Below are 18,000 nucleotides of genomic sequence, written 5' to 3' on the forward strand. Positions count from 1 at the left end.
CTGTCCCTAGCCAGTTGGAGGCGGCTTGGCCATTTGGGTGATGACTCTGCGACAGCTGGTTCTCAGGCTCCCACCTCACAGTGTGGACATCTGTGAATTACCACTAAGGACAGTCATTTCCCCCAAGCCACTAAGTAACATCCTGAATTTCACTGCTCTACTTGGAGGTATTTGCCTCTCGAGAATTATCCAGCAATTCTTTCCTTTTGATAGCTCCCAAGTGAAGCCTTCTCTAAGGCCACAAGGCTCTCAGCAACAAGCTCAAAAGTGACTTCAGCCCTGGCCAGTGGCAAGAGGAGTGCCCCAGCCCTATGAAGTCGGCTGTGTCCAGCCCTGGGGGAAAGAGGGGTTGAGGCCGACTCCTCGACTGGGCTCTGAGGCACTGACAGGGTCTCCTTGTGCTCACCCTCCCGCCGGGAGCCAAAGCACTGGCCTTTCCAGAGCAGGGCCTCCTGCCCCCGCCCTCACCCCACCAGGTCACTCTGCTAGAGGCTCCAAGGCCCTGCTGCCCGCACCTCCTGGAGGTGGCTGTGACAAAGTCCAGGCCTCCTGTTAGAGCCAGCATCACGGCCAGCAAGAATAGGGCCCAGCTGTGTATGCAAATGGCCTGGGAGCACTTAAGACGGACCAGAGGCCCTGCCTACTGAAAGACAGTGAACTGACCATCACGGAGCACGGGCTTCGAGCCTTGGCACGTGCACCTTGCTCAGCCTCTGTCAGGCCAGGGAGAATAAAGGACGCCAGACATAGCGGAAGCCTGTGACAGGCTGGAGGGGGCCCCCTGACCACCACCCTCCACAGTCTTCACCCACAGGCCCCCTGGAGCCACCGACAGCCACAACTGCCACCTGTCCGGCCTTACCATATGTGTGCTAGAAGGTTCTGGGTGAGGCCCGAGTGCATGAAGATCTCCTTCACCTCCTGGCCACTCACGTAGCCATCCAGGTCCAGGTCGGTCTTCAGGAATATCTCATCAAATCGCATCTTGTCTGCCACAGGCACCACCCAGTTCACTGTTGGCTGAAACAGTTTTTGGCAAAACAGTTAATCTGGAAGCTTTTTATGACCCCCAGACACATGCTTTTTGATGATGGGGCGATTAAAGCACTTCCATGCACATTTGGCATCAAACTCTCCTCACTTCCATGAGCCAAGAGGGCAGATGAGATCCTTGTTCTGTAACTGGCGAAACTGAGGCTGAGACAGATTGAGGCTGGCTCTGTGAAGCTCACCCAGATGCCAGTCTGCACCTCTCTCCACCCCATCACCCGCTCTCCTTGTCCATCCACCCTGCCACCCAGGGTGTGAGGGAGGCTGTGATCTTCAGGGGATGGGTTCAAGCATGCCAGGAAAGACCCTCCCGAGCACCCACTTGGAAGGACCGTCCCTGGAGAACCGGCCCGGCCATGTGCCAGCCTCCCTGGTCCTCCCACTCCTCAGCCCGCAAAGGCTGCCCTACAGGCAGCCAAAGTGTCCCGTCCCAGGACTCTGAAGACCACCCTTCTATGTCCCTGACCCCACTCCTGAGACAACAAAGATACCCCCAAGGTGTGAGTACACACACGTCACTGACAGGTAACAAATGACACCACCATCCAAGAGGGCCACCACCCATGAGGCCCCACCAACATTCATGCAGCCCCAACCCCACCAGGGCAGATGGAGCCACGAGCCCAGTGCAGCTCAAAGTTCACAGCCCTGGGGCTGGGCCACCCGCTGCACGTGCGACCCCTCTCGCCACCGGCTCACAGTTAACTTGAGAGAGGCAAACGCCATCGTGGGTCAACCAGGGCCCGGTCACCTCCTGGTTCAGAGGCATCGAGGCCCCTCAAGCACTCAGGGGCAGGCCCTTCCCGTGGCCTACTCCGCCTGCATTACCACGGGCCTTCAATACACCCACCACGCCACAGTTCACGGCATCTGTGTCCTGAACTCTAGACGTGCTTTTCCTCTTCCCTTTTTTTTTTTAATATTTATACAAATCACTCCTTTTAAACAATCTCATAATAGCAATGAGAATAAACACCTGATTGAATTATCTAGATGATGAGGGAGTGGAGAGAAAAAGGACAGGCAAATGTGGCTGGAGGGATTGATTGTTCCTTCTCCACGCAGCAACTATACAGAAAAGCCACTCCACTCCTCACCTTCAATGAACGCCATGATGCCTGAAACTGCCACTCAAAGTCATTCCTCTCAGTTATGAAAGGATTTCTTAGGCTGGGTGCAGTGGCTCACACCTATAATCCCAGCACTTTGGGAGGCTGAGGTGGGTGGATCACCTGAGGCCAGGAGTTCGAGACCAGGTTGGCCAACATGGTGAAACCCCCTCTCTAATAAAAACACGAAAAATTAGCCAGGTGTGGTGGTAGGCACCTGTAATCCCAGCTACTCGGGAGGCTGAGGCAGGAGAATTGCTTGAACCTGGGAGGCGGAAGTTGCAGGGAGCTGAGATTGTGCCACTGCACTCCAGCCTGGGTGACAGAGCAAGACTCCGTCTCGGGGAAAAAAAAATGCGGGGGGGGGATTTCTCAAAGAGTTCTCACAGTGTTGACAACCCGAAGATGTCCATAGGATTGAGGAGAAGGGACTCATGGTCAAGACTGGGAAACAATGGTTAAACTCATTTACTCTTCATGAACGTCCTGTGATGTCCAAATCTAACGGGCTCCTGATACCAACTCAGGGAAATCAGAAAGCAAGCTTGGGAAACAAGGGATACCATGTGACCCAGATCAGCTTAGTTCAGGGGTTTCACGTAGCAAGTATGTGTGATGAAGTACAGCAAGGACTTGATCAAACAATTTATCAAAATCCATGGAGCTAGGCCAGGCACAGTGCTCACGCCTGTAATCTCAGCACTTTGGGAGGCCAAGGCAGGAGGATCCCTCAAGCCCAGGAGTTCAAGACCAGCCAGCATAACACAGCAAGACCCCATCTCTACAAAATAAATAAATAAATAAAATTAGCTAGGTGTGGTGGCATCCACCTATTCCAGCTACTAGGGAGGCTGAGGTGGAAGGATCACTTGAGCCCAGGAGGTTGAGATAGCAATGAGCCGTGATTGCACCACTGCACTCCAGCCAGGGCAGCAGAGCAAGATCCTGTCTCTTATATATTTTAAAAAAAAAATCTATGGATCAGATTCAAATGATGAGAGTTCAGATGGCAAGAGCAACCTGATTTTTACTTGTGGCATTGTACCGTGTAAATTTTGTGAGCCTTCTCAAGTCTGGTGGACGTAAAGATGCCAATAAAGGAATTCCAATGAGAAATGGGCTTGCTGCCTTTTAAGTCACGGAGCTACAGCAAGCTAACCTCAGAAGCCAGGGATCACAAAGAGGTAACAGGAGTCAGACAAGCTGAGCTGTGGCGGGACACAGAAACAAGGGGGGTTCTGTGTCCCACGGGTCCCAAGAAGAAATTACGTATGAAATTATAGCTCTGGGATGACAAGAGTCCTAATAATACTTGCTGGGCAAACAAAAGGAACTCACTGCCTGATTTCTGGAGCCTCAGAGCATGTTAGCAGCAAGATTCTGATGCCAAATTGACTATAAACCCAACACGGGGCAGCCTTGTCGTGGAGCTGGCTCTCCCAGTGATGGCTGGGCTTTAAGGCCGGCTCAGCAGCCACAGGTCCCAAAGGAAGGATATCAGACCCTGGTGGCTGGAAGTGGCTTCACTCAAACCTGGCATGAGGGCAAAATCGGGTGGCCCTGGGGAGGCCCAGACAAGAGCATTGCTGGCCTGGAGATGAGGAAGTTGGAGTAGGGGGAGCATGTGGACTGTAGGCCCCCAGAAATGCTCGTTTTCATGACTGTGATCCTACCAATGCCGTCGTGGGGGCAGGAGCTATACCCTCCCACCCCACCCCACCAGGGGCCACTGGTAAAATCGGTCTAGTCAGAGGGTCTTGAGAGAACCACCAGAAGATCACTAGAGAGGTGGGTTATGAAGCTGGGTGACCTGTGCCCACCAGTGAGTTTGGCCCCACCAGCTTCATTGCCAGTAAAGCACCTCCCCTAACCTGACTTTCAAAACTCTTGGCAAGAGCTCTGCAGACACAGGCTGGGCACGGTGGCTCACACCTGTAATCCCAGCACTTTGGGAGGCCGAGGCAGGAGGATCACTTGAGCCGAGGAGTTCAAGACCAGCCTGAGTAACATAGGGGAGACCATGTTGAAATAATGAGATAAATGAATACTTTTCTTTTTTGAGATAGAGTTTCGCTCTTGTTGCCCAGGCTGGAGTGCAGTGGCGCGCTCTCAGCTCACTGCAACCTCCGTCTCCCAGGTTCAAGCAATTCTCCTGCCTCAGCCTCCCGAGTGGCTGGGATTACAGGTGCGCACCACCACACCCAGCTAATTTTTTTGTATTTTTAGTAGAGACGGGGTTTCACCATGTTGGCCAGGATGGTCTCGATCTCCTAACCTTGAGATCTGCCCACCTCGGCCTCCCAAAGTGCTGGGATTACAGGCGTGAGCCACCGCACCTGGCCACAAGTATTTTTTAAAGACATTTCATCACAAGCTTGACCGTTCTGGGGTTGCATGTTAAGAACTCCCGAGAAACATCCTACTGTGCTCTGAGAGGGGGCTGTGCCCGCTGAGGGCTCCGTACCTGTGTTTGCTTGAGGCTGTGCTTGGGGGACAGGCTCCCTGTGCTGTTGAGGCTGCTGACGCTGCCGTGGGACGGCGTGGAGCGGAGGCTGTCTTTTGGTGGGGGGCTGGCGGGCAGGACAGGGACGGCGCCAGGGAACACAGTCTTCTTTCTCTTGGAGGGTGGGATGAGGGACGGGGGCAGGGCGGAGGGCACGGGCTCCTTCTCCAGGGCTCGGTACACCAAGTGCATGGCCTGCAGGTGCAAACAACAATGGCACTGAAGGGGCAAGGCTGGGGCCGGGACCATCAGGAGAAGGCAGAGGGCAGCCCTTTGGGGGCTGCAGTGACAGGACACTCTGTCAGGACGCTCCCAAGCTGACCAGAGTGAAAAGAAATCATTCCTCATGAGTTATCTTTTATGTGTAACTTTCCAAGACATGTGTTGAATTATTCCTCGAGACTGAAATGCACACAGAAAGAATCCAATCAAGCCAGACTCCATATGCATCCCTTCACCACTCAGGGAGGCCACCAGCTCCAGGGCTGGCACCTTCCCAGTACTGGATTTGGAAGTCTAAAGACACCAGAAGAGAGACCTGTACTTCAAGACGTTCAGGAGTAGTCCCAGCTACTTGGGAGGCTAAGGTGGGAGGATCGCCTGAGCCCAGGAGATGGAGGCTGCAGTGAGCTGTGATCGCGCCACTGCACTCCAGCCTGGGTGACAGAGCGAGACCCTGTCTCTATAAAACAAAACAAAACAAAACAAAAAACAGTGGAACTGAGGATGCATCCATGAGGCAGGCCACAGCCATAGAAATAAATTCCTTGTGGAAGGCCAACTAATAAAAGTGCAAGGAATGATGGTTTTGATTAGCACATCACCATTTGGCAGCCACCATGATCATAATTAATCTTGCCAGATTAAGGCGAGACTCATCAGCGATGGTGGAACTCTCACGGAAGAGTCTGAGAGTCATGGGTGTTGACCGTATCAAGGCGTCCCCCACAAGAGATGAACTGAGCACAGAGGGAAAAAGAGCAACTGCCCACAGGAACCCACAACCTTGACCCACCTTGACCCAGTGATGAATGTCAACATGGCAGTAAGAAGACATGTTGACATCACGTTCCCCCAGGTGGGAGGCCCATGTGGGGCGGGTGTGACCTCCGTGGGATTCCTGTCTCACAAGAGTGCATGACCTGGGTCATCAAGAGGACCTGGCAGCCAGGCCCAGGCCTAGGGACACTCCATAACTGCTGGCCTGTGCTCTTCAAAATGTCCACGTTGAAACCAGGCATGGTGGCTCATGCCTGTAATCTCAGCACTTTGGAGGCCGAGACGGGCAGATCACCTGAGGTCAGGAGTTCAAGATCAGCCTGGCCAACAGGGAGAAACCGCATCTCTACTAAAAATTCAAAAAAAAAATTAGCTGGCTGTGGTGGTGGGCACCTATAATCCCAGTTACTTGGAAGACTGAGGCAGGAGAATTGCTTGAATCCAGGAGGTGGAGGATGCAGTGAGCTGAGATCATGCCACTGCACACCAGCCTAGATGACAGAGTGAGACTCCCTCTCAAAAACAGAACAACAACAACAAAAAAACAAAAAGTCCACGTCAAGAGACACGAAGAGCGATGGAGGAACTGTTCTAGATCCCAGGAAACAAAAGACAAAAGACAACAGGATGTAACACACAGGACTGGGTTCTCTTTAGACACAAGGGACATTTTTGGGACAACTGATAAAATCTGAGTAGTATCCTGGGATTAGATAATAATAGACACGCTCATACAGAATATAAGGGGTATATACAGGATATAATGAAAACATCATAAATGCAATGCTATGATGTGAATTTCCTGATTTTGAAGTGGATAATGGTTATGTGTGAGAGAAGTCCTTGTTTTTAGGAAATACGCACTGAAGTGTTTGTGGATGAAGAGGCATCATGTCTGCAACTTAACTCTGAAATGGTTCACAGGAAAACTTCGTGCAGCAGTGGGAAGGGCGAGAGAGTGATGGAGGGAGGGAGGAAGAAGGGAGGAGAAAGATAAAACAAATGTAGGAAATTAGTGACACTGGGAAATTTGAGTGAAGAGTTTTCAAAAGAATTTTCTGTCGGAGGCCAAGGGGGGAGGTCGCTTGAGTTGAGTTCGAGGCTGCAGCAAGGGTGTTCACGTCACTGCACTGGAGCTGGGGTGACAGAACAAGACTCTGTCTCAAAAACAAAAAATAATTCTCTGTATTACAGGTTGAGTATCCCTTATCCAAAATGCCTGGGACCACAGGGTTTCAGTTCTGGAGTTTTCTGAATTTCTGAATGTGTGTATTACACTTACTGGTTCAGCATTACTAATCCAAAAATCCAAAATCTGAAATTCTTCAATGAGCATTTCCTTTGAGTGTCATGTTGATGCTCAAAAAATGTCAGATCTTGAAGCATTCTGGTTTCAGACTTTCAGATTAAGGATACTCAACCTATACTGAAACTTTCCTACATACAAAGAACTATGTCAAGACAAACACTTAAAAAATGAAAGAAGGAAGGCTGGGTGTGGTGTCTCATGCCTGTAATCCCAGCACTTTAGGAGGCAGAGGCGGGCAGATCACTTGAGGCCAGGAACTCAAGACCAGCCTGGCCAATATGGTAAAACCCCATCTCTATCAAAAATACAAAAAAATTATCTGGCTGTGATGGAGTGCACCTGTAATTCCAGCTACTTGGGAGACTGAGGCATGGGAATTGCTTGAACCCAGGAGGCGGAGGCTGCAGTGAACCAAGATTGCACCACTGCACTCCAGCCTGGGTGACAGAGCAAGACTCCGTGTCAAAAAAAAAAGAAAGAAAGAAAGAAAGAAGGCCAGGTGCAGTGGCTCACGCCTGTAATCCCAGCACTTTGGGAGGCCAAGGCGGGTGGATCATGAGGCAGGAGATCGAGACCATCCTGACCAACATGGTGAAACCGTCTCTACTAAAAATACAAAAATGAGGTGGGCGTAGTGGCAGGTGCCTGTAATCCCAGCTACTTGGGAGGCTGAGGCAAGAGAACTGCTTGAACCTGGGAGGCGGAGGCTGCAGTGAACCAAGATTACACCACTGTACTCCAGCCTGTGTGACAGAGCAAGACTCCGTATCAAAAAAAAAAAAGAAAGAAAGAAAGAAAGAAGGCCGGGTGCAGTGGCTCACGCCTGTAATCCCAGCACTTTGGGAGGCCGAGGCGGGTGGATCACAAGGAAGGAGATGGAGACCATCCTGGCCAAGATCGGGCCACTGCATGCCAGCCTGGCGATAGAGTGAGACTCCGTCTAAAAAAAAAAAAAAGAAAGAAAGAAAGAAAAGGGAGGGAGGGAAGGAAGGAAGGAAGGAGGGAGGGAGGGAGACAGAGAGAGGAGAGAGGGAGGGAGGAGGGAGGGAGGGAGGGAGGAAGAAAGTGAAAGAAAGAAAGAAAGAAAAGAAAGGAAAAGAAAGGAAAAGGAAAGGAAAAGAAAAGAAAAGAAAAGAAAAGAAAAAAGAGAGAAAGACAAACGAATCCAGCAACCCCTGCGCACTGCACATTTCCTTCCTGGGCTGGGTGGGGAGGAAACAGCAGGACTTACCACAGCAAACTCATCTCGATCCAAGTGCCCATCCTTGTCAATGTCACTGAGGTCCCAGACCTGCAAGGGAGAGACCAGCATGAGTAACTGTGGGAGGAAGGAATGGGTGAGAGTGAGACCACCTGCCGCAACTCAGACTCTCAGCCGTGGCACTCACTGGGCTCAGGAGACGGCAGTCAATATACATTTCAGGACCAGTCTGCGAGTTCTCAGAAAAACCATCACCTGTGAAGTACTGTCAACTACCAGATCTGTGGTCTGACAATCATCATGATTATAATCATATTGATTATAAGATTATAAGTTTAAAGGCTATACTTTAAACTTACCCTGAGTTTCTTCTTTATTGTCTTACACAGACATCTTAGAAAAGACAGCTTTGATTGAGTACAGGTGTTGCCCTAAACACCCACACTCCCTATGCTCACTCCTGCAAACCCCACCCCTCCCTTGCATTCTCAGCTGGGCAGGGCTGCGAGCTCATGTCTGAGCAGGTCTGTGGGTCTCGTCTCGTCTCCCCAGCAGTGGATGGTGAGACAGGTGTCAGGCCACTCAGTGCGCTGAAGAGAAGGCAGGCAGGCGTGGGTTCTGGAGCGTGCCTAAGACACGTGCAGATCTCAAGCACCATCACACTGCCAGCTTCCTGACCCATGCCAGCCTTCCTGGATGGGCACACTGCCTGCCAGGCCAACGCTGGGCAGGCTGCCAGTCCCCGGATCTAAGCAGATGCCCGTGGCTCTATCCATGATGCTTCATGTGTCAGCATCACCTCTCTCCAGCCAATCACCAGGGCTTCAGTCCATGCAGGTTTCTCACATCTGGTCCTCCTCTCCACCTCCGCTGCTGCGTCTGAGGCTCAGGCCTCACCAGCCCACACAGCCAAGAGCCTCCAGCTGGCCTCCCTATCCCAGTCTTGTCCCTATGGCTACCACAGGAACTGCTCCAGAACACACACCTGACCCTGCCCCACCCTGCTCCTCAGCCTGGCAGATGGGGCCCTGTCACCTGGCTGCTGCTGAGCCCCTGACGGTAGCAGGTCCCTGCACCCCAACCCAGCCTCCACAGACTCCACGGGGACCTCCACCTACTTTGCCAGGGATCCAGGACTCCAACAGGCCTTTCTGGCTCCACAGTCCTCCCTCAGCCCAGGGCTTCCCCACCTCGGCACTACTGCCTGTTAGGGCTGGATCGTGCTCTGGGGTGTGGGCCATGCCGTGCACTGCAGGGTGGTGAGCAGCATTCCTGGCCTTGACCCACCAGATGCCAGCAGCACCCGACCCAGGTGTGACAACCAAAAATGTCCCCAGACATTGCCCAATGTCCCCTGGGGGGTGGAAGTGTCCAGGGGGAGCTGTGGCCCTAACTGGCATGCCAGGCTGCCTGAGGCCTCTGTGCCTTCACTCAAGTTGCCCACATGCCCAGACTTCCACCAGAGTCCCCCTCACCCTGGAGGATGTGACCAGGGGCACCTCTTCTAGAAAGTCTTCCCCAGCTGCCCTGCTCCCCGTGCTCGAGTGGGTCAGGGGCCCTCCCCTCCACCACTGCCCTCACTGGGCCAAACTGTGATTATCAGGGATGCTGTGGGGGTGTCTAATGGACAGGGCAGGTGAAGAGGGCAGGCTCTGGGGACAGCTGCTCCAGAATGCACACTGGACCCTGCCCCGCCCTGTCCGCAGTAGGACCTCATCCCTTCTCCACCCTTCCACAACTGTGCGACCAAGGTGACTTCCCAACCACCCTGAAGATCTGCTTCGCCATCTGAAAAATGGGTGGTGGAGGGGTGTGAGACACAGTCCTTAACAGGAGGGCTGCAAGTGCTGGATGTGTGTCTTCATGCAGAGCACTAGGGCCCGGCCTGCACATACTAAGCCCTCAGTAAATAAGTCTCAGCCTCTTAGCTATTACTTATTTGACTTCTTTGATGGTATCTAATTATCCCCACCTTCCCACTGCCCAGCATAAGGCATGGTCCACTGCAGGCTCTGAAAAATGCTTACTGAATGACTGACCAGATGCATGATGTGTGAGTGCCTGGATGCACAGATGGATGACAGCATGGATGCAAGTGCGCACGGATGAATGTATAAATATGGACACACGGGGACATGGCAGCATAGACGTATGGGCACAAAGACGCATGCACAGATGTGGATAAATACATTGCATGGGCATGTGCACACACAGATGAATGGATCATAGCGATGCGGAGGGACATGGGTGCATAGATGCATGGATACAAAGATGTATGCATGGCCGGGCACAGTGGCTCACAACTGTCATCCATCCCAGCACTTTGGGAGTCCAAGGCAGGCGGATCACCTGAGGCCAGGAGTTCGAGACCAGCCTGGCCAACATGGTGAAACCCTATCTCTACTAAAAATATAAAAATTAGCTGGGCGTGATGGGGTGCACCCGTGTTCCCAGCTACTTGGGAGGCTGAGACAGGAGAATTGCTCGAACCAGGGAGGCGGAGGTTGCAGTGAGCCAAGATGGTGCCAGTGCACTCCAGCCTCGGTGACAGCGAGACTTCATCTCAAAAAAAAAAATTTTTTTAATAAATAAATAATACTTATATTTATGGTTAGATAGAAGGTATACATTCTTTTTTTTTTTTTTGAGACAGAGTCTCACTCTGTCACCCAGGCTGGAGTGCAGTGGTATGATCTTGGCTCACTGCAACCTCTGCCTCCCAGATTCAAGCGATTCTCCTGCCTCAGCTTCCCGAGTCGCTGGGACTACATGAGTGTGCCACCATGCCCAGCTAATTTTTGTATTTTTAGTAGAGATGGGGCTTCACCATGTTGGCCAGGATGGTCTTGATCTTTTGATCTCATGATCTGCCCGCCTCGGCCTCCCAAAGTGCTGGGATTACATGCGTGAGCCACCGTGCCCGGCCAGAAGGAATAAGTTCTAAAGTTCAACAGCACAACAGGGGAACTATAGCTAACAATAATTTATCATATCTTTCAGAGTCTTCCAGAAGAGAAGATTTGAATGTTCCCAACACAAAGAAAGGATCAGTGTTTGAGGTGATGGATATGCTAATTACCCTGCTGGGATGATTACACATTGTGTGCATGTATCAAACCACCACGTGGACCCCACACTACAACTATTATGTATCATCAAAAATAAAAATAATAAAACGCAAAATAAAGCAAAACACGGTTGACTCTTGAACAACATGGTTTGTTGAACTGTGCAAGCTCACTTATGCTCGTATTTTTCTAACCAAACGTGGATACAAAATACAGTAGTCGTGGGACGTGAAACCCGAATATACAGAGGGCCGACTTTTGTATGTGCAGGGCTTGCAGGACTTGAGTATGCGTACATTTCGGTGTATGATAGGGGCCCTGGAACCAATCCCCCTAAGTATACCAAGGGACAACTGTACTTTTAGTTAACAGAAACAAATTGAGGCTTTTAAAATTAATTAATTTGGCCAGGCACGGTGGCTCACGCTTGTAATCCTCGCACTTTGGGAGGCCGAGGCAGGTGGATCACCTGAGGTCAGGAGATCGAGACCATCCTGGCTGACATGGTGAAACCCCATCTCTACTAAAAATATGAAAAATTAGCCAGGCGTGGTGGTGGGCGCCTGTAGTCCCAGCTACTTGGGAGGCTGAGGCAGGAGAACGGCGTGAACCCAGGAGGCGGAGCTTGCAGTGAGCAGAGATTGCGCCACTGTACTCCAGCCTGGGCAACAGAGCGAGACTGTGTCTCAAATAAATAAATAAATAAATAAATAAAAATACAAATACAAATACAAAAATTAGCCGGCTGTGGTGGTGCATGCCTGTAATCCCAGCTACTCGGGAGGCTGAGGCAGGAGAATTGCTTGAACCTGGGAGGAAAGGTTGCAGTGAGCTGAGATCATGCCACTGCACTCCAGCCTGGGTGACAGAGCGAGACTCTGTCTCACAAACAAAACAAAACAAAACAAAAAATTAATTATTATTATTATTTTTTTAAACAGAGTCTCAATCCGGTTGCCCTGGCTGGAGTGCCATGGCATGATCTCAGCTTATTGCAGCCTCGACTTCCCAGGCTCAGGTGTGATTCTCCCACCTCAACCTCTAGAGTAGCTGGGACTACAGTCACGCACCACCACACCTGGCTAGTTTTTTGTATTTTTTTTTCAGTAGGGATGGGGTTTCACCATATTGCCCAAGCTGGACTCAAACTCCTGGACTCAAGTAATCTGCCTGCCCCAGCCTCCCAAAGTGCTGGGATTACAGGCATGAGCCGCCACACCAGCCTAAATTGAGGGGTTTTTTTGTTTTTGTTTTTGTTTTGAGACAGAGTCTCGCTCTGTTGCCCTGGCTGGAGTGCAGTGGTGCGATCTCAGCTCACTGCAATCTCCACCTCCTGGGTTCAAACGATTCTCCTGCCTCAGCCTCCCAAGTATCTGGGATTACAGGCGAACACCACCACGCCTGGCTAATTTTTGTATTTTTTTTTAGTAGAGACAGGGTTTCACCATGTTGGCCAGGCTGTTCTCGAACTCCTGACCTCAAGTGATCCACCCACCTCGGCCTCCCAAAGTGCTGGGATTACGGGCGTGAGCCACCGCACCAGGCTAAGACTTTCTTTAAAGAGAATGCATAAAATTTTTCCTAAATTTGCAGCAGAGTTGAAAATACTTTTACCTTGAGCTTTATCGGAAGAAAAACAGTAATTAATAGTAGAAAAGAGCCAGGAGTGGTGGTGCTCTTGCAGTCCCAGTTACTCCGGAGGCTGAGGTGGGAGGATGGCTTCAGCCTAACAGTTCGAGACCAGCCTGGGCAACACAGTGAGACCCCATCTCTAAAAACTCAAAAAAAGAAATAAAAAAGCCCGGGTGTGGTGGCTCACGCCTGTAATCCCAGCACTTTGGGAGGCCGAGGCGGGTGAATCCGAGATAAGAGTTTGGGACCAGCCTGGCCAACATGGTAAAACACCATCTCTACTATAAATACAAAAATTAGCTGGGCGTGGTGGCATGCACCTGTAATCCCAGCTACTTGGGAGGTTGAGGCATGAGAATTGCTTGAACCGGGGAGGCAGAGGTTGCAGTGAGCCGAGATCGTGCCACTGCACTCCAGCCTGGGCAACAGAGCAAGACTCCATCTCATAAATAAATAAATAAATAAATAAATAAATAGACACAGACACACATTCCCACATTCAGCACAATGGAAAGGGGGAAAGCCCAGGTTGGGGAGCTTAAGATTGAGCTCTACTGGTCCCAAAGCCCCAGGCAGCAATTTCACTTCTGAGTCCACCTCCTCATCTGTGAAGTGGAAGGATTCTGGCACCTTCCCCAGGGACTGGGTGAACACTGTAAGCCACACCCTAGGAAGCCCTGAGCCAGCTGGGGCTGGACCCACAGGAGCGCTGATGAAAGCCCCTGATGGCACAGGGAGAAAACAGAGCAAGAGCCTTGTAAGCACCGTGGGGAAAGGGAACAGTGGCGCCCACACACAGCAGGGACACTGAGTGCAGAAGAACCAAGCCCGTGGCCCACTTACCCTGCCCAGGACATCAAGAGGCAGCTTTGAGTTCATGAGGACTGGCTTGACTTTGTCTCCAGAGAGCAAACCATTGATGGGCAAGAGGCTTTCAAAAATCCCATCAAATTTGGCCTTTTCTTCCACCTAGTTGGAAAGAAATAGCCCGAGTAAGTAGGAGAGCGCACCTGTGTGAGTGTCCAGACCGAGCTCTGACCGAAAGCCAAGTGAAAATGGCCACGGACCCATCATCACCCTTGGCTAAAAGCACAAAATGATCTTAGAACAGTCTTGGCCCCTTGGTTTCCAAAGTGAACATATACCCTGAAGGAAATAACGTTATGGCAACCTCGGATCTGGGAGCCAAGGTCCTCAGGAGGGAGGCCCTGGCCCCGGGTCTTGTTCTTCGTCCTAGCTGCTGCCTGAGTGTGGCAGGAGTCTCCCATGGTGGGGCAGCGTCTTTGCAGGGAGACAAAGATCAGTCTCACCTGCCTCCAAGGAGCCCACTTGTACCAGAAAGACAAAAGTGTGAGCAGATGTTAGTGCTTGAGCAAATAATTATCAAAATCAACTTAAAGTACAGGAAGTCCTCTTTTTTTTTTTTCTTTTTTCTTTTTTTGAGACAAAAATCTTGCTCTGTTGCCCAGGCTGGAGTGTAGTGGCACAATCTCAGCTCACTGCAACTTCCGACTCCCAGGTTCAAGCAATTCTCGTGCCTCAGCACTCGTACCTCCCGAGTAGCTGAGATCACAGGCATGCGCCACCACGCCCGGCTAATTTTTGTATTTTTTGTAGAGATGGGGTTTCAACATGATGGCCGGGTTGGTCTTGAACTCCTGGCCTCAAGTGATCCGCCTGCCTCGGCCTCCCAAAGTGCTGGGATTACAGGTGTGAGCCACCAAGCCCGGCCACATACAGGAAGCCCTCCATTTCTAATGGTAAATAAATTAATACGTAAATAGGAATAGCTCTTCATGAACAGAGGGAAGGTGCAGCATTAGGATGGGGAGTCACAGTTCCTGCTGTTCTGAAAGACACAGGGCAGGCAGCCCGTAAAAGGGGCCATGAGTGAGGCAGTGGCTTCCAGTCTGTTCCACCCTCCAAAGGAAACTTAACATTCCTGAACTGTACACTTAGAAATGGTTAAGATGGTAAATGTTACGTGATGTGTCTTTCAACCACAATAAAAATTTTTTAATTTTTAAAAGACAAAAACCAAGACAGAGCCCTCAGTCACAGAGATGAGATCACCAGCAGACACCGCATGCTCTCACGGCTGTTGGTGCTAAGAAGCTGAGCGCTGCAGGTCTTTCTCGGGGGCCTGGGATCCTCTCCTGGCCATCGGACTTGCTGACTCAGTGCCTTCAGAAGCCCAGAAATGTTCACAACGGAAACAAACACTTGGCACTTCGGGCTTGTTCTTTCTGACTGTGGCTGTGAATGGAATGCAGAATCTCTCTTGACCACAGTACACCCCAATTACAGCATCTGGTCCTGCGCTCCCTGACTCCTCTCTGCGAGGTCCCCAGGCCCCTCAGTCCCAGCTCTTCCAGTGAGGCCTGGACATAACCCCTGGTGGAAAAGAGCCATCACATTTTAAAGTATAAGATCTCTTGGCACTGTTTCCCATGACAAAGTAGCTCTTTTTCAAAGTCCACACAATGCTCTGGGTGACAGGGAGAAACCCTTCACCACAGTGATTGCCACTGGCAAAGTGCTTGATGACAGAGGTGACTGCATGACTCCTCGGTCACATGACATATCTTCATGTCCTCTCCCTGCACAGATACCCCCACCCAGCCCATGACCTCTCCAAGAAGGGAGCAAACCAACCGTGTAAACATGGGACGAAAGTGCTTGGGACCTTTATTTGAGAGCAAGAGTGTTATTCATGTCAGGATTTAAGCCACATAAACGTGAGGAAATGTGACAGTCTGAAAGTGAAGGGAAGGTGAGGAGGCCTCATGTTATCTGGAGGGACCATGCTCACTTCCTTTAGAAGGAATTCTGTACTTAGAAGACAGCCCTCGTTTTTTTTCTTCTTTCTGGAAGCAGTAGCTTATCTTTCCAGCCACAACATCCTCTGTTTTAAAAATAACACTTCAAGTGCTGAGAGAGGCTTTTCACAAAGCAATCAGAACATCAGGGAGGAAAGAATGGTAACATGCAAAGTGGCTGGAAAGAAGCCAGAAAGCAAGGGACACATTTGGGGGTCCACGTGCTTGCAAGCTCTCACCGTTTCCTCTTCTATTCTGAATAACCAACACAAGCAGCAAAAACCACAGAATGTGACCTAAAGATGCAAGATTTAAACTGCAGCCCTTTAATAATCCCACTCCTGACACTTAGTTGTCCAGGTAGGCAACTCCCAATTCCAGTGAAGGGCCACAGCCTTTGTAAAAGGTGTTCATTAGAAGAGGCGTTTCATCCAAGTGCTGTGGCCACTCACACTGAGACAGAAGAGCTGACACAATCATCCTATAAAATGTTCTGAACAACATCAAACTAGAACAATTCCAGAACAATTCTAGAACAACTGCTGGAACAATTCTATCTGAAGGAGAGCCAAGGAGGGAGCTATTCCCGTTCACTTACCCTCACAGCCCAGTGGGCCTCTGCAGAGGGCGGTGTGACCATCAGAGGGCTGCTGGTGTCGTGCTGAGAAGAGAGAGAAACATTCCTTTGTGGCTGGCACAGAATTAAATCATAGGTGGGTGGGTTTGCTGAAAAGGATACACGTTTCAAAGTGCTTTCAAAAAAGGGAAGACTTCACAAAATTAAACACAGAATCACCACATGACCCAGCAATTCCACTCCTACGTATTGACTCAAATGAATTAAAAACGGATGTCCAAACAAATCCTTGTACATGAATGCTGGTAGCAGCACTATTCACAACAGTCAAAAGGGTGGAAATAACCCACATGTCCAGAGAGATGAATGGATAAAGATGTGGTCCATCCAGTAAATGGAATATGGAAACACTGATCCATTCTACAACATGGATGAACCCTGAAAACACGATGCTGAGAGACAGGCCAGACACAAAAGACCATGTTAGAGAATCCATTGATAGGAAATGTCCAGAACAGGCAAATCCATTGACAGAAATAAAATTAGTGGTTGCCAGCAACTGGGAGGGGGAGACAAGGAGTGATTACTTAATGTGGATGGGGTCTCCTTGCGGGGGGATGAAAATGTTCTGGAGCTAGACAGAGGTAATGAAGACACAACACTGTAAATGCACTAAATACCACTAAATAGTTCACTTTAAAATTATTAATTTTCTATTATGTGAATTTCACCACAATAAAAGGGGAAGGCTAGAGAAAACATGGAAATATACATGCACATACACACATGCACATACACACACACACACATCTGGTATTAGAAGAATGTGAACTTGAAGGACTTGGACACTCACAAATTTAGGCGGTGGCATGCTCAAATTCAGATTGCTCAAGGTAACTTCATGGCCACTCTGTGCACAGGCCACCAGTCTCAGTGCAACATAGAAACCCTGCAAGTCCAAAGAAAGGGAAGGAGTAAACAGCACATCGCCAGTGAGGGTAGGGGGAGCTGTCTCTAACAGCAGGCTTCAGGGAAAGAGGATGTGCACTTCAACAATGAAGACCATCCGTGCAAAAACCCCTTGGAGCGTTGGGCTGAACTGGACTCACCTTGGGGACATCGCTTAAATGAATACACTAAAATGGACTTATCCTGGCCAGGTGTGGTGGCTCATGTCTGTAATCCTAGCACTTTGGGAGACCGAGGCAGGTGGATCACCTGAGGTCAGGAGTTCGAGACCAGCCTGGCCAACATGGCGAAACCTCATTTCTACTAAAAACATAAAAATCAGCCAGGCGTGGTGGCAGGTGCCTGAAATCCCAGCTACTTGGGAGGCTGAGGCAGGAGAATCACTTGAACCCAGAGGGTGGAGGCTGCAGTGAGCCAAGATCATGCCACTTCACTCCAGGCTGGGCAAAAAGAGCAAAACTCCGTCTCAAAATAAATAAATAAAATAAAATAAAATGGACTTATTCCACTGCATCTGGAAATCTGTAAAATTTCAGATGCATATATTTTCCAAAAACTATGAGCTCCCAACATTTAGGAAATGTTAGGTTGTATAAAGCAACAAAGTTAAACATGGTTAAGGTTACGAATGATGGACCAAATATGTGCCGAATTTTTGTTTGTTTTAGAGATAGGGTCTCACTCTGTCACCCAGAGTGCAGTGGCGCAATCACAGCTCACTGCAACCTCAAACTCATGGGCTCAAGCGATCCTCCTGCCTCAGC

General features: G+C 50.1%; 1 protein-coding gene across 8 annotated transcripts in view; it reads right to left on the reverse strand.

Annotated features, from left to right (window-relative positions):
- The window catches only part of EPS15L1 (epidermal growth factor receptor pathway substrate 15 like 1), a 116,652-nt gene that overhangs the window by 65,308 nt on the left and 33,344 nt on the right, over window positions 1–18,000 (reverse strand). For all 8 annotated transcript variants that reach the window (XM_063599991.1, XM_063599992.1, XM_063599989.1 and 5 more), the window contains 6 exons: window positions 17,121–17,216; window positions 16,289–16,351; window positions 13,715–13,840; window positions 8,202–8,261; window positions 4,624–4,857; window positions 863–1,020 (listed from right to left, as the gene is read on the reverse strand). In XM_063599991.1, coding sequence (XP_063456061.1) covers window positions 863–1,020; window positions 4,624–4,857; window positions 8,202–8,261; window positions 13,715–13,840; window positions 16,289–16,351; window positions 17,121–17,216 — 737 coding nt within the window. The remainder of the gene's footprint in view (window positions 1–862; window positions 1,021–4,623; window positions 4,858–8,201; window positions 8,262–13,714; window positions 13,841–16,288; window positions 16,352–17,120; window positions 17,217–18,000) is intronic.

Source organism: Pan paniscus, chromosome 20, assembly GCF_029289425.2.
Source record: "Pan paniscus chromosome 20, NHGRI_mPanPan1-v2.0_pri, whole genome shotgun sequence".
Classification (NCBI taxonomy): domain Eukaryota; kingdom Metazoa; phylum Chordata; class Mammalia; order Primates; family Hominidae; genus Pan; species Pan paniscus.